The sequence below is a fragment of the Primulina tabacum genome, chromosome 1 (genome assembly GCF_025594145.1).
Source record: "Primulina tabacum isolate GXHZ01 chromosome 1, ASM2559414v2, whole genome shotgun sequence".
NCBI classification, from domain to species: domain Eukaryota; kingdom Viridiplantae; phylum Streptophyta; class Magnoliopsida; order Lamiales; family Gesneriaceae; genus Primulina; species Primulina tabacum.
In genome coordinates, this window is record NC_134550.1 from 53,012,438 (window position 1) to 53,030,320 (window position 17,883).

The following is a 17,883-nucleotide window of genomic DNA, read 5'->3' on the forward strand; positions in this document are numbered from 1 at the left end:
GATAAAAAAAGTCCTGATATCACGATGATTCATTAATTGAAAAATAATAAATATAGATTATTGATAGTCTTAATTTTTTCTTTGCTCTATAACTCTATTCCTCACAAAAGGAAAATCGGCCATATTGATTGGAGATTTTTAAAAAACAATTCTCGACCAAGATTTTAATTAAGAATCAAAATTAAACCTTTGAACTTATGATTGACCAATCAAAAATAAAAAAGTCGGTGAAGTTGATTTGAGAATCAAAAAGCATATCTGCACCATTTTTTATTGGTGGAACAAGCAAGTTTCGGCCATGAATTGTTTTAAGAATCAAGAAGCAAGTCTCGGCCACCATGCACAACCGTGTGTCACCGCCGCAGCCCCTGCAGCCAGATCATCGTCTGATCAATTTTCGATGCAAATTTCATTTAGATCTCTAATCAATCTATATATACGAGAAATTCAATTTCTGATCGTGGACCTGATTAGAGGATCAAAGAAAAGAGTAGATCTGTTCATAAGGATTTACAAAAAGAGCTATATCCACTTAAAACTCGTAATAATTAGAGTCAGCGTTCTTAAACACTCATAATAATAAATAGCTAGGTAGGTAGGTTTCAAGTCAAATTCTTTGTTAATTTTGGGGAGAATTGAATTGATTCGACCCGTTTCTTCGACGATCACTTGCTTGTTTTACATTTGATGTGGCAATATGTATTAATTATTTCTGAAATTATTCTTAACATATATGCGATCTGGCAAAATGAAGCATAAAATCAAGCCTACAAATTAAGCCAGTGGACACACCCACGGAGTACGTAATTTATGGGGTTAAGAATCTTTGATATGTGATAATTATAACGTCGACTTTTTTTTTTTTTTTTGGTACTCATACTCAAGAGCATATCACATATGATAGAGGTTAAATTCACACTATATGTTACGATACAATATTACTTGTGCATATGGTGAATAATTAGACTCGCCCCGGACTTGTATCGCCTTGATCATTGTTACCGCGATGATTGAAATCGGGGATGGAGTAGCGATGGTGATTATCCCCATTCAAATGACCTTCTTCTTCGTAACCATCCTTCCCCATTTTCTGTCTTGCTTCGGACAACCTGTTCGAGCTCATAGTCGTGATGATCAATAGCAATACAATCGGCAACACAAGGACTCTCGTCTTGCTCATTTTTCCTAGTATACCTGCCGTGCATGCATAAATAGAAATTAGTGTTGTTTGCATGAAAAAAAGGGAAAATTAGGATATATTTTGGTCTTATAAATTGGTATGTTTTAAATTTTAGTTATGTAAATTGTAAAAGTTAGATTTTCATCCAATAACTTAGATTTTTTTTTTGCCAAAAGTCACTAAACAGTAAACCCATCAAACATCGGTTATTTGGCATTGATTATCTCTTAAGTAACTCATATTATGCAAATGAAGTCATGTTACACATATTAAAATCATGTTTATTTTTTTCTAGAAATCACGAAACTCATCAAATATCGGTTATTTGACACTGATTCTCTCTTACGTAACTCATATGATGCAAATAAAGTCATGTTACGCACACTAAAATTCGTCTAATAAAAAAAAACAAAAACGACACTCAATATTTCAAAATCAGAGAGAAAAATAAGCCATATTCATTGGATTAAGTGATTTCGAGCAAAAAAATGATCAAATCAAAAATAAAATATAAGTTACTAGAACCAGCTTACCGGAAATAAATCATAATTTTTCTCATGAAAAAATAATAAACAATATGCATGAAAATATCTATAATAATGAAGCTTTTAAAGCGAGAATATTTAACTCACACGATGGAAGAAATAAATAAAGCTCTCTCTCTATAGAATTCTGATTGTTTTGAGAATTAATAAAGGGTTGAATTCATATATATAGTAAGATTTATACATAGTAAAATTTGTTGATGGGGTCTATATATATCCACTAAATTAGACCAGATCGAGTGGGAGGAGCAACAACACCAGTTGTCACAATTATCAAAATTATGACTAATTTCAATATTCATTCATATGATGATTAATCCCAATAAATTACGTACCTGTCCAAATGCAAAAATAATCCGAGTTAAAAAAAATCAGGGAAATTATTTTTTTTCCTATTAACTCGCCCAATTTTTATTTTTGTCCATTAGATTGTAAAATTTTAATTATTGTACACTGATTTTTTAGTTTTATACAACTGCTAGTGTGACTTTGTGATAAGTCAGCAATTTTCAATAATTTTGATTTCAACCCATCAATTCATTGTTAGAGTAGGTTCTTCAGCTTTATTGACTCTGATGTAAAGCAATCTTTATTTTAATAAAATTTTACGATTTTATTCGATTATAGTATTATACTTTATCTGTATATCCATGCAAGCTTCATAGATAAAGTTTTGAATATACAATAGGTACCATGAGGTCTGCGTCACAACTAAGATCATGGAACTCATTAGAAAGTGTACCGTATATTCTAAACATGTTCATAGTTGAATCAGCCGCCTAAAACAAGAATAATGGTCGCTCAAGCTTGAAACTATCAGATGTGATGCAAACACCATGTTTAATGGCAATGCATCATGAAGATGTTCATTCACACATATGGGTGATCATATAACGATGCACTGAACAACCCTCCCTTGGACTGTCCAAGTGGCTCTCACTTATCGAGTGGAATCGTCCGAAGTTATGGTTGTACACCATTAGTCCTTTGACCCGGCACAATGTAGGGCTATATGTACTAGCATGCACTTTGATCCGTTTACCGACTCCATCAAGGATCATCAGGTGGCGAGGTTGGGTGTAGTTTCGAATTGCGTAGGAGCAAATACATTGTAGTCCGGGATTCACCGTTTGCCTACGAGTAAAGATATCCTATGTGGTTTGATGAGTAAATAGTGTAAGGAATCTCTGGCCGGAATAAGACGTGCAGTTTGGAAAGGTGTTTCCTCAGTTGTGCACACCATAACACTATTACTCAAAGATAAATCGCATCGTTATCGAATTCATATGCAACTCTTGATATACCAATGGTTGCAGATTCGATTCGGATATATGTGTTGAAAGGACCATAATGTACGCTAACCATGACTAAAGGTTCTTGCAGGCACTATCAGTGATACCTAGGGGATCATGGGGCGATCCTACTAGACGCTCCTACCAATTTTTGCACACAAAATACACAAAATTCTTCTCCCTCCTAGCCAAGCAAAGTCACAGCCACCTTGAAGAAAATTGAGAAAATTTTCGGCCAAGTACCTTCTTCTATCGTCGCGCCGCCGACGCTGCACTGTCTCCGGATTTTGAAAATTCGGAGTACGTAATCTCAACACATAAATCGCTTGCGATTTTTATTGCAATACAAGCGAGGAAGACAATCTTCAATCGTGGACCCAATTAGGCGATCAGAGGAGAAGAACCGTTCGTAGAGAATTACAAGAATAGTTATATCCGCCTAAATACCGGAATAGTTTGGAGTCCAGCGTTTAATTCTAAACGCCCTATGAATGTTTTGTTAAACACACGACGCTCAAGAAAAATTTAAACTTCTACTGCGTCTTGGGTACGAGAACACGATACATCAATGGTCACAAAATCTTGAACAAAACTTATTTATATTTCAAACTATTTTTGTTTCATAATTGACCCCATTTAACGAATAAATAGTTCATTCCCACAATCCCAGTGGATGCATTTTCGTCTAAAGTCAAAAGGGTTACAGTGAAAACCCTGCTATTTTTGGGATTATTCCATTACCCCTGCATGCAGTGCCTGCAGGGGTACATCCAAGGGCTGGAATTTTTTCTGGCCCAATTTTTTTTAGTTTTTTTTTCCCATGAAGTGAAATCCCAACCATTCATATGGGGTGTGGGCACTGCCCCCACACCCAGGATCGAACGAACCCTATTTTTGCCTCATGGTGTTTCAAAAAGTAGCAATCAAAGTATAATTATCCCCATTAAATTTAATAGCCTTAACTTTTGAGAGGTGAATTCTGTTGAAATCCTTAAATAAAGAATTCGAAAGAATTTTTTTATATATGTTTCTTTATTTCATGAATTTGATTTTTTTTTTCACTTAATTTTTACGAATACATACGATAGATTTCAAATTCTCGTGAAATCTGTTGTGAGCATCGTTGAATAATGTTCATTTTTTGATTGTGATAAAATTATATGTTCAATATATAAACATCACATCGACGATAGTCATATATATAATATATATATTATATAATGAGTGTTCCAATTCAAATGAATGTGTCATATGAAGCAAACATATATATTTGCATGCATAATTAGCAGTAACGCCCACTAGTTCGTATATTATTATAATGATTTGGAAGCCTGTTCGTCTAAATTTATTATTAAAAGATATTTTTTGAATGATATTTAAAAAAAGTGATGCGGTGTAAGTATAATGAATTTTCCATTTATATAATTAGTTTCCTATTTTTTATTTTTAAAAACATTTTTTTATTGGGAAAATATTTATAAAACTTTTTTATAAAAGTGTTTTTTACAGACATTTTATAAAATTTTATAAGAATAAATATGTATTCGGACATCTAATCTATAAAAACATTTTTAGAGTTGAAAATGTGTTTGGACAACTATTTTTAAAAATGATTTTTGTGAGAACCCGAATTTCCAGCATTCCAGCAGCAATGCAAATTTTCAGCAGAAGCTAATATTTCAGAATTTGATATTTTTCCAGCAGATTAGAATCCAGCAGCAAACCACAGATAAAATCCAGCAGCAGCAGCACGAAATTCCAGCAGACAGTTACTAATTCAGTCCATGACTTGTAACTGAAGCATTAACATGGAATAAATGCTGTTAATGTCAGATTATGGTCATTAATTTGGCCTATAAATAACACTCTCAGACATCTGAATTGGGTTACACAAATCTTGAGATTATCACTTGAATTTTCGAGCTAAGAGAGTGCTGATTTTCGAGCAGTAGAAACCAGTAGCAAGAACAAGCAGATTTCAGACTTCAACCGAAACACTTTTAGCAAATTACGGTAAGTGGGCTTATGTATAAATATCTTGAAACCCGTTTGATTATTTCTGTTTTAAAGCAAAGTATATTCCTGATTTCTGATATCTGATTTTGAAGCACTGAAACTTAGTGAACTAATGGTATGAATATATATTCTGAACATTACTGATTACCGATTACTGATTACTGGCCTCACCCCTTAGAGGAGAGAACATTAGGAGACTGATATCAGTTTAGCCATGAAATTCACGAACGTGCTCTGTGCTTACTTGTCAAATTTCTGATTACTAAATACTGATTACTGATTACTGAATACTGAATACCGATTTCTGTTCTGAAAATAAGAATTTCTGGATATTATTGGTATTACTGTTACTGTTAACAATGGTTTTGAAAACTGGGAGTTATTCCCGCCCCCGCTTACTGAGTGACAACCATATCACTCACCCACCATAACATCTCAGATAAGGACGATGAAGAAAGGTTAGAAGAAAAGGAGCAGAATCAGTTTTGGGGATGGTGAAGAAGAAGACCGTTGTTCTCAGTTTTAAATTATGTTTTTCCGCAGCATCTGTAGAAGCAATGTTTTGTCTGTTTTACATTTCCGCTATAAAACATTAGTGATTCGAGTTTGTATCAGACAATGAATTATTTCGTATTATGAATAAAAAGACTGGTTTCTGAATTTTGTACTTCTGAGGCTTGTTATTTTCGAAAGTAAATTTGAGAGCAACGCCGTTGTCAACCAACCCCCGTCTTGGGGTGTGACATTGAAGTGGTATCAGAGCAAACCAGGTTTCATAATCTGGGGAGGAGGAACTAGAAATAATAAGTTCTGATAGAGTTCTGAAATTAAGTCCTGAAGGTTACTGAAATAAGCTAATGTAATAGACTTCTGAAAATTTACTACTGTAATAGACTACTGAAAATATAGACTAACTACGTACAGTTGGGAAAAATCAGTAAGGGAAACCAGTAGCCCGAAACCAGAACCAGTAGATGGAAACTAGTAGACCCAAAACCAGTAGCCCGAAATCAGAACCAGTAGATGAAAACCAGTAGATCTGAATGCAGAAGACTGGGTCAGTAGACTCGGAATGCAGCAGACTGATTGCAGTAGCATCAGAGTTGCAGTAGATAGGGATCTCCAGCAGGCGCATGCAGTAGACCTTGCAAATGGCATGGAAGTTGAGGTGTTTTTCGCGCAAACTTCAAACGGCCATAACTTTTGATCCAGGAGTAATTTTTACTATTAAAAGTATGCGTTGGAAAGCTCTCGACGAGGAGAACCTAACCTTGAACCATCCAATCTCTCTAGCACCGCCGATGAACCCCAAAATCCTTCGTTTAGATAGGGATATCATCATTTCCGTAAAATTTTCCAAATTTTTGAAACTTTGAGGAATTTTCATTTCCAAATGGCTTAGCATTTTTACACCAAACTTGATATCATTCATGTTCTTGATGTGAAGGATTTTTAGTAAATTTTTCACGAAATTCTGAGACTGAAAAATTTTGAGCTATTTTCTTCCATTGAATGCATAAACAGTACTGATTTTGTTCATTACAGTTATTGTCTATAACTCAACATGTACTCTTGAGATCAATTTTGAACATTCACTCTCCTGTTTTGGATGAAGATTATGACTGATCAGAGTAGCTACATTAAGAGCTTAGAGAAGAAGAAGTACCTATAAATGTAGTGGAAAAAGAACAGTGATAATGGAGAGATGATAAGGTAGACTAGATTGGTATTATCGTACGAAAAGAAAGAAGTGTAATATTCTTTGGGAATGTACCAAGATAAGTTGAATCATATTGGGAATGTACCTATCTGATATAAGTTGACTTGCATTTTTGGGAATTTACCTATCGAAGATAAGCTTCTGACTTAAGATGAATTATCTGACTCGAGGATAATAAATTATTTATGAAAATATGAGATAAGGATTATATAATCTTTGAAATTCAGATGTAGAAGTAAATTTTTTTTCAATAATTAATGGTATGTACATTAAATTTCGGATGCTAAGAGAAAGACATACAATGAAACTTGTTTGTGTTAAAATATGTTGGACTCAGTCTTTGATTAAGGAAAGATTTAGTAAATGAAGAATTGTTTGAGGATTTAGTTTCTTCTGTTCAATGTTGAAAGAAATTTTAACTAAGTTATAATTATTGGGACTTGAAGCAATCGGCTGATAAGGAGTTATGTTCTAAGATTCTATATTGGTTTCAAGATTTGAGTTAGTAATCGTGTTAATTTTAAGATAGAATAAAATAAGTATGGATACACATATATTCAGTGTCGATCTTATAAAGTGTAATTTGGGAATTGATTGGTTGGACAAGAATCATGTAATGGTAGATTGTCGGAGTAAGAATGCCAAACCCCAATCCAAGAAGAAATCGTACTTCGTGGTAAAGATAAGGAACAGAAATCATTCTTTTCTACTTCTCAGACCTAGAAAGTCTAACTAGCAATGATCGATCAGCGAGATAAATAAAAAAGTTACTCTAAAGATAGAGGATATTCCAGTTATTCAGGAATTTCCGGACGTCTTTCCCGAAGAACTCCCTGGCACAATCCCCGAACTTGATTCCTAGGGCTACACCAATCTCAAAAGCACCATACCGTATGGCTCCAGCAGAGTTGAAAGAACTCAAAGAACAACTTCAAGAATTGTTGGATAAGAAGCAAATTCGACCAAACGCATCTCCATGGAGAGCTCCTGTCCTGTTCGTAAAGAAGAAGGACGGAAGCATGAGATTGTGTATCGATTACAGAGAACTGAATAAGATCACAATCAAGAATAAGTATCCGCTTCCAAGGATAGATGACCTGTTTGACCAACTCAAGGTAGCTACAGCCTTTTCCAAGCTCGACTTAAGGTCAGGCTACCACCAACTGAAGGTCAAGACAGACGATATTCCGAAGACAGCCTTCAGAACAAGATATAGACACTATGAGTTCATAGTAATGCCATTCGGATTAACCAACGCTCCAGCAGTATTCATGGATCTCATGAACAGGGTGTTCAAACCACTTCTTGACAAGTTTGTGGTGGTGTTCATCGACGATATTCTGGTATATTCGTCAAGTGAGGAAGACCACAAAGAACATCTTCGTCTCACCCTCCAGACGCTGAGAGAAAAAGAGCTATACGCCAAGTTCAAGAAATGCGAATTTTGGCTAGAAAGCGTTACATTCTTGGGGCACATAATATCAGCAGCAGGAGTATCGGTGGATCCTAAGAAATTAGAGGCAATTTCAAATTGGCCTAGACCAAAGAATGTGACAGAAATTCGAAGCTTCTTGGGACTAGCAGGCTATTATCGAAAATTTGTTGAAAGATTATCTTCAATAGCTATACCTCTCACCAAGCTCACACAGAAGAACTCTATGTTTCAATGGAGTGAAAAATGTGAGCAAAGCTTCGAGACCTTGAAGAAGAAGCTTACCTCCACTCCGGTGTTGGTATTGCCAACGGAAGGTAAAGACTTCACCATCTACAGTGATGCATCTAAAGGAGGTTTAGGATGTGTACTCATGCAAGAGAGAAGGGTGATTGCATACGCATCGAGACAGTTGAAGCCGTACGAACAGAATTACCCAACACATGACCTCGAGCTAGCAGCCGTGGTGTTTGCACTAAAGATTTGGAGGCACTATTTATATGGTGCTAAATGCGAAATATTCACCGATCATCAAAGTCTCAAGTATTTGTTTACTCAAAAGTAACTAAATATGAGACAAAGGCGGTGGATTGAACTCATGAAGGATTACGACTTGACAATAAGCTACCATCCAGGCAAAGCCAACAAGGTAACAGATGCTTTAAGTCGAAAGAATACAAGTAAGGTAATCCTGGCATCACTTTCAGCACAACCTTGTATTCGAGAGACAATCGAGATAAGCCAAGATAGAGATTCCGCTTTGGTAAAACTAAAAGGGCAAGCCAAAGAAGGAAAATCACCAGATTTCGAGACGGACAACATAGGAATCTTGTGGATGAAAGGACGATTGTGCGTACCAGACATCGATAACCTTCGACAAGAAGTAATGTCTGAGGCACATAAGTCAAAATTTTCAGTCCATCATGGCAGTACCAAGATGTACAGAGATTTGAAGAAAAATTTCTGGTGGAGTGGAATGAAGAAGGACGTGGCAATGTTTGTTTCCAAGTGTCAGGTGTGCCAGCAAGTCAAGGCAGAGCACCAAAGACCTGGAGGACTTCTGCAACCTCTAAAAATTCCAGAATGGAAATGAGAATATATCTCCATGGACTTTGTTGTCGGGTTACCAAAGTCTAGACAAAGTCATGACGGCATCTGGGTAATAGTAGATAGACTCTCAAAATCTGCGTACAATAATAGTTACCACAGCAGTATTGAAATGGCACCATACGAAGCTCTGTATGGACGAAAGTGTCGATCTCCACTGTATTGGGATGAGGTAGGGGAAAAAGCCATTGTTGGACCCGAAATGATTCAAGAAACAGTGGATAAAGTCGCTTTGATCAAGGAGAGATTAAAAGCTGCACAAGATCGACAGAAAAGCTGGGCTTATCAGAAAAGACGACCCGTGGATTTTGAAATTGGAGAGAAGGCATATGTGAAAATGTCACCCATGAAGGGTGTAATCCGATTCAATAAGGCTGAAAAATTGAATCCCAGATACGTCGGACCATTTGAAATCCTTGAAAAAGTGGGAACACTTGCTTATAGATTAGCACTTCCACCCGACATGTCAAGAATTCACAATGTATTCCACTTCTCGCAGCTGAGAAGATATATTTCTGATCCAAGTCACATTCTGGAAGCTGGACCGACGAATTATTCCATATATCAAAGTACAATGGTCCAACCATACCGAAATAGAAGCTACTTGGGAGTTGGAAGAAAAGATGCGAGCACAATACCCTTATCTCTTTGAAGATCATGTATAGCCAAGTTTCGAGGACGAAACTTCTCATAAGGAGGGAGGGATGTGAGAACCCGAATTTCCAGCATTCCAGCAGCAATGCAAATTTTCAGCAGAAGCTAATATTTCAGAAGCTGGTATTTTTCCAGCAGATTAGAATCCAGCAGCAAACCACAGATAAAATCCAGCAGCAGCAGCACGAAATTCCAGTAGACAGTTACTACTTCAGCCCATGACTTGTAACTGAAGCATTAACATGGAATAAAGGCTGTTAATGTCAGATTATGGTCATTAATTTGGCCTATAAATAACACTCTCAGACCTCTGAATTGGGTTATACAAATCTTGAGATTATCACTTGAATTTTCGAGCTAAGAGAGTGCTGATTTTCGAGCAGTAGAAACAAGTAGCAAGAACAAGCAGATTTCAGACTTCAACCGAAATATTTTTAGCAAATTACGGTAAGTGGGCTTATGTATAAATATCTTGAAACCCGTTTGATTATTTCTGTTTTAAAGCAAAGTATATTCCTGATTTCTGATATCTGATTTTGAAGCACTGAAACTTAGTGAACTAATGGTAGGAATATATATTCTGAACATTACTGATTACCGATTACTGATTACTGGCCTCACCCCTTAGAGGAGAGAACATATAGGGGACTGATATCAGTTTAGCCATGAAATTCGTGCTCTGTGCTTACTTGTCAAATTTCTGATTACTAAATACTGATTACTGATTACTAAATACTGAATACCGATTTCTGTTCTGAAAATAAGAATTTCTGGATATTATTGGTATTACTGTTACTGTTAACAATGATTTTGAAAACTGGGAGTTATTCCCGCCCCCGCTTACTGAGTGACAACCATATCACTCACCCACCATAACATCTCAGATAAGGACGATGAAGAAAGGTTAGAAGAAAAGGAGCAGAATCAGTTTTGGGGATGGTGAAGAAGAAGACCGTTATTCTCAGTTTTAAATTATGTTTTTCCGCAGCATCTGTAGAAGCAATGTTTTGTCTGTTTTACATTTCCGCTGTAAAACATTAGTGATTCGAGTTTGTATCAGACAATGAATTATTTCGTATTATGAATAAAAAGACTGGTTTCTGAATTTTGTACTTCTGAGGCATGTTGTTTTCGAAAGTAAATTTGAGAGCAACGCCGGTGTCAACCAACCCCCGTTCCGGGGCGTGACAATTTTATAGTTATAAACAATTAAAAAGATGTTTGGACAATTATTCTATAAAAATATTTTAAATTTCGTTTAACCCACATTTTTTATTCTAAAACATAAAAAAATTCTCTCTCTCAATTGTTCTATAAAAAATATACTTGGAAAATATTTTTAAAAATAATAATTTTCAAAATATTTCACAAAAGATTATATAAATTATGTTCGAAATAATCTTATTCTTATCATAATATCCCAAGTATGCCTTGAATAAATTTTCTTTCATTATTATTTCCAACGTCTGGATAATTTGATTTGTTTTTCTTTAGATTTTTTTTGTTTTGTTCTTTATTTAAATTAATCACATCATTTTAATAGCTTGATTTCAACACAAAAACAAGATATTATAAAATTTTGAAATATATTGTAAGGGGTTAAACGTGCATGAGTGAGACCTCTTGAAAAGTTATCATGCATTAAGTTGCTGATATTGCGTCACTTGATATGGTTGGCTAGGTGACCCGTAAAAGAGTAACGTCAGATCTTAACGGATAATACTGTCTCTACTTGAGACGAGACTGAGAGTAGGGAAAGGATGAGGCTGATGTACAAGGGATATGAGATAGTATCAGCAGATAGACATACACATTGCCAGATTTATGAGCCTAACTGTTTGACGCATTAATTAGAAACTCAAGTAGGTGTTGTGTATTCCACGTTGCTACGTGTATAAAAAAATAAATTTGCATCTTAACTAATATTTATAACTTTTGACCTAACGATGAAATCATAACTCTCTAAAACTTAATTAGAGCTTATCTAAAATAAACATGATCAAGAGGACTCTGTGTTAAATATCACACACGCTAAATATTAGTGAATAAAGTGGATTATATATGGATTCGAATCCGTACCGGCGTACTATTTCATGCAAGCAATCCAATTCCATGTGCATGAATTTTACTACAAACCAAATTGACCAGAAGAAGAAAATTTGTAGATAAAAACATATCAATATAAAGCTATTGGAAGATCAAAATATATTTAAAAAAAGTTATATTCTTACGTATGTGCACGAATCTTTATACATACATATATTAATAAACATGAAGAATAAAATAAAATTAAATAAGAAATTTTGATCTTGTTTTTGAAAGATGAATCGATCGAGGATTTAAACCAAACAGTACATTGTTTTCACTTTTTTTTTTTTTATAATTGAGAGAATTATGATTATTAAAACAATTGTATTTGGAAAACTGGAAAACAGACATTTTGTGAACGCATTGAATGTCAAATTTGTATGAGGTAAAAATGAAAGGAAGAATACACACATAATTCATTTAAAAATTAAGCACGATGTAAAGTTTGGTTTAAATCCTCGATTATTAAAACAATTTTATTTGAAAAACTGGAAAACAGGCATTTTGTGAACGCAATGAATGTGATATTTGTAACAGGTAAATGTGAAAGAAAGAATACACACAGAATTCATTTAAAAACTAAGCACAAAATGCACAATATATATAATATATATAGTGTGCGTGCGTGCGCACACACACAAATATATATAATCCATTTAAAAATTAAGCACAAAATGCACAATATATATACTCGCGCACACGCGCACGCACACACACATATATATATTCATATTCAGCCTGTATAATGCGATTAAATTACAATTTTGATTTTCGATGGCTTAAAGTTAATTTGACATCAAGATTTTAAGTTTGAGAAGAGACTTAATACGCTGATGTGTTAGCATGGTATCAAAACTCATATTCACTGTTATTTTTTGAACTACTCTCATGGGTCTTCCACTAACGTCTTATAAATTTCACGTTCAAATTATTCATTTTTAGGTGTGATAAAAATGTGCTAGATGTCTTAAATTGGCTGAATTAAGTTCTTGGCCGAAATTATATATCTGGATTTGAACAATCCTCTTCTTTGAGCTAGCTTTTGGGTGAAGTTAGACTCGTTTTCATAATCTTAACATGATACCAGAGCTTAGGTCTACTATTGTATGTTGGATTGACCTTTTGGGTCACCCACTAATGTCTTTTCCAGTTGTTCATTCCTGAGATCGACTATATTAAGTTAGTGAAGAGTTATATATATGAATTTGAACAATTTTTCTATTTTGAACTAACTTTTGAGGTGAAATTAGATTCAAATTCATGATATTAAGACCTGATTTTATAAAATGAATAGACCTCTCCTGGAATATGGGGAGACGCATGAGATGTTGAGGAAGGGAAGGAGGAATGTCTGGAAATAAATCAGGGTTTACATTAGTTAAAAAACATTGCCATGTTCATTATTTTTTAAAGTTAATAAATTATTAGATTATATTAATCCAAATTTATATTTTTAATATATTGATTGTAAAATTATTACATCATAAATTGATTGCACTAAATATTCCTTTCTAATATAAAAAATTATTTTCAGTTGTATATTTTTAAAATAAAAAGCCTTTATTGATCAAACAACACTTTTTAGATAAAAATATTCTTTTTTCTCAGAGAAATTACATTTTTGTTTCAAAACTCATCCACAAAAATATAAAATATCCCATATATATACTCAATGAGATAAACCTATATTGTATTTAAAATATTAACATATATAAACTTTGAAAAACTAATATTTAAGAGAGAATAATTACTCTATTGATACCGGTTAATTATAATTCCGATCCCCATTGAACACAAATTTTGCATGTTATTTGGGGGCCATTAGTGCATTCATATCCTTTCCTTAAACAATCATTAATATCAATTAAAAATAAATAATTACGCCCATAAATATAATGCAACATATTTGAACATAACAAGACTATAAAATAATTTTCAAAAATAAAAATAAAATTATCTACACACACCTATCTCGGTTACTTTTGAAATATAAATTAATGGACTTTTGAGTAGGTCTCTTGTGAGGACGGTCTTACGAATCTTTATCTGTGAAATGGGTCAACCCTACCGATATTCACAATAAAAAGTAATATTCTTAGCATAAAAAATAATATTTTTTTCATGGATGACCCAAATAAGATATTCGTCTCACAAAATACAATTCCGTGAGACCGTCTCACACAAGTTTTTGTCTGGACTTTTTTGTCAAATTTTATATGTTTTCACAATTTATTCCAACACCAAACTCGAATCGAAATCAACTTCGACGTACCTTCCAACCAATCGCATAATTGATTTTTTTATTAATTATTATTACATAATAGAATTGATTTGTATATATAATAATACTCAATCCATTTTCGCCCACAATAGCTCCATTTTTATCATCTTTGCTATTTACGAAACAAAAGAAAGAAAAATGAAGTCGAGGAGGATTCAACAAACCACTCTTTTTCAGGCTGTTTTCGCTATTCTTGTTCTTGTTTCATCCGCACGTTTGACAAGAGCTCAAGAAGTCGGTAAGTTCATCTAATCAAAACACACATACATAATTTTTTTTGTTTATATAGATCTATATTATTTATTCGTTTTCATTTATCGACTCATGAGATCGTTCGGGTGGTAGTGATGAAATTTGATGTTTTAAATTAGATGATGAAAGAGAATTTAGTTACGACGAAAAGAGTGAAACCGGCCCACCGCATTGGGGGCGCCTTCGTCCGGAATGGGAAGTATGCAATTCAGGGAAGATGCAATCTCCGATTGATCTACTGAATGAAAGAGTTGAAATAGTGCCAGATTTGGGGAGACTACGCAGATATTACAAACCCTCAAATGCCACCATTGTCAATAGAGGGCACGATATGATGGTAAGTAACATATGCAATATTACAAATTATTTATTCTGATAGTAAAAAAATAAATAAATGCTTAATAATTTTGTATTAATGTGACAGACCGTAAATTTAATTTTAAGCGATTCAAATATATAATACATAACACGAAAATTAAACATTATTCGAAAAAAAAAACTATATACATTAATATTACAATATTTTAAATACTTTCTGTTTGCATGAAAGATATTGGATCATTGCATACGTACGTCAACTTTGTTCTCCACGTCTTTAATTTGCTAAGCACACAGTACGTTGACAAATTTAAAACGTTAATTATATATAATTACAAAATTCTCACCTCTAACTTGCCGTTTATTAATATCTTTGTTTTTCAGTTTCATTTTATTTATTTTTCACATGTTACTCTATTAGGGAAAATAGTTAAAATGATCGTGTTTTGGTATTATAAGTATTCAAATTTGAGCTTTGGTCGGATAAATTAAGTTATGTTTTGGATGTTAGTATTCTTTGATTGACCGTAGAAGTGGCTGCTTCGGACACGTCAGTATTTCCTAGTGTCATATCAATATTTTTCGATCACATGTCAATACTGCGGAAAAGAAGGACAAAAAAGCTAAAATATGGACAAACTTAATATTGTGTTTGGATTGAAGGATTTGATTTCAAATCCACATTTCAAATATATGGTATCAATTTAGTTCAAAATTACAATCAATGATTTGAAATATCTTACATTAACTAAATACATTTTTATGTTTCAGTTCCATATTCACTTCTCAACCTAGTCATTTCAAATATATGAATTTCAAATGTTTTGATTTGAAATCGTATCACAAATCCAAATTCATCAATCAAAACGGAAACTTAAGACGATTTTGCTATTTTCCATATTATTATAATTATTAATGATATAGTTATTGTTGATATTATTATTTTCGAAAGTAGATAAGATGGAATGGAGCGGGTTATATCCAAATAAATGGAACCATATTTGAGCTGAAGCAGACTCATTGGCACTCCCCTTCTGAACACACTCTCGATGGCAGGAGGTACGTTAAACTTTTATCCATATTTTATTTACAAATTAAAATTAGATTTATTTATTTTTTTAAAGTGTTATGTTTGCTATTTTTTTCAAAATTACTTAAAATTGTGTTAGATGTTTTTTTCGCATCATTTGTGATTTCAAGATTCATCGACAGGTTTACTATGGAAGTTCATTTGGTGCATCAAAGCAAGGATAATCGCACGGCTGTCATTGGAATCATGTACAAGATCGGACGACCTGACTCATTTTTGTCGCTGGTATAATACACTGTTTGATGCAATATTTTGATTTACTGTACATTTTTTAATTATAAATGTTAAATTCCTCGATTATATTTTTTTTAAATAATTGATTTATTCAGTCGTGTATTTTAGATCGAACGTAGTCTACGTTCAGTCACTGATTCTGCAGACGTCGAAAGAAGCATCGGCGTTTTCGATCCGAAACTCATAAAATTCGGCAGCAGAAAATATTATAGATACATGGGTTCACTCACAACCCCTCCTTGCACCGAGAATGTTATATGGACAATAGTTCGAAAGGTATGTGTGTGTGTGTGTGTGTGTATATATATATATATATATATATATATATAATTAGTTAATTAATTGTGTAGTTTCTTAATTATAATTATATATGAAAAATTAAATGATAAATTTTGTGTTTAAATTATTGTGTTCAAACTCATTAAGGTGAGGACGGTCACAAGAGAGCAGATAAAATTGGTTCGCAAGATAGTTCATGATGTAAGTTCTCGAGCTCTTTAAATCCCATAATACAAAATTCTCAGTTGTAGGAGTGTTTTTCTTAGTTCGTCTTAAATATAAATGTTATATATATGTTTTTTTTCCATCTGTCCCAAATATACAGTCCATTTTCTATATTTTATATTATTTTATCCATTCTTTTATCAATTATGGTGAAATGAGAAGTTTAGTTATGAAATTTACTTCTTCAATAATTTTTTTAATGTGTATGAAAACACCAATATGTCATATATATATATATATATATATATATATATGATATATATATGAGACGGAAATAGTATATATTAAATAGGTGTTTTTATTTATTAATTATATATTTTTATTTTCGTCAGGATTCAGAAGCTAATGCTAGGCCAATACAGCAGCTAAACGAACGTGCACTGTTACTATACAGACCCAGAGATCTTGAGATGTAATGAGATGTTTTTTTTTAATCCTTACACTGAATAAGAGCTTGATTCATGGAGATTCTTTTATTTAAAATCGTATCGTTCCTATCATATGCACTCGTTAATTTAATTAGTAAGTTTAATTATATCTATATTGTTGCTTATATTCACTAAATTTATGTAGGTTCTTTAAATTCTTGTTTTCCTTGAATATAAATTATTACAAAATTTCATTATATCATCACTTTAAATACTTTGCAAAAATTAATTTATCGACTTTGATACGCTGGTATTAATCGATACAGTGGCAAGAGATCCAGTTTTTGGATGAATGTTTTGGCTACAATATTATATTTATTGCAAAAAAATGTGTGAGAAGGTCTCACGCGTCGTATTTTGTTAGACGGATCTCTTATTTGAGTCATACGTGCATGAAAAAGTATTACTTTCTATGCTAAGATTATTACTTTTTATTGTGAATATCGGTAGGATTGACCTGTTTCATAGATAAAGAATCGTGAGACTGTCTCATAAGAGATCTACTCTTATTTTTTATGCTAATATTATTACTCTTTATTGTAAATATTGGTAAGATTGATCCGTCTCACAGATAAAGATTCATGAGACCGTCTCACAAAAGACCTACTCAATTATTAAATTCAAACTAAATGAACAGAGTTATTTGACTCATGAATGAGATGATAAAAAAATGTACGATATAATATAATAAATCAATATATTTGGATTAATCTTTGAAGAACTTGAGCCAAATATTTGACGA

The 17,883-nt window shown here is 33.2% G+C and overlaps 1 protein-coding gene and 1 long non-coding RNA gene across 2 annotated transcripts; one reads left to right on the forward strand and one right to left on the reverse strand.

Annotated features, from left to right (window-relative positions):
* Positions 1–774: 774 nt before the first annotated feature.
* LOC142519662 (uncharacterized) lies at positions 775–1,891 on the reverse strand. Its single transcript, XR_012813795.1, has 2 exons — positions 1,813–1,891; positions 775–1,194 (listed from the first exon to the last, which is right to left on the reverse strand). It is a non-coding gene; the product is annotated as an uncharacterized LOC142519662 (long non-coding RNA).
* A 12,537-nt stretch (positions 1,892–14,428) lies between these two features.
* LOC142519668 (alpha carbonic anhydrase 7) lies at positions 14,429–17,233 on the forward strand. The gene is made up of 7 exons (XM_075622702.1): positions 14,429–14,553; positions 14,687–14,904; positions 15,841–15,944; positions 16,098–16,200; positions 16,318–16,485; positions 16,636–16,689; positions 17,046–17,233. Exons 1-7 carry the CDS (start codon positions 14,454–14,456, stop codon positions 17,127–17,129), a joined length of 831 nt encoding a protein of 276 aa, XP_075478817.1. The 5' UTR covers positions 14,429–14,453; the 3' UTR covers positions 17,130–17,233.
* The last annotated feature ends 650 nt before the right edge of the window (positions 17,234–17,883 follow it).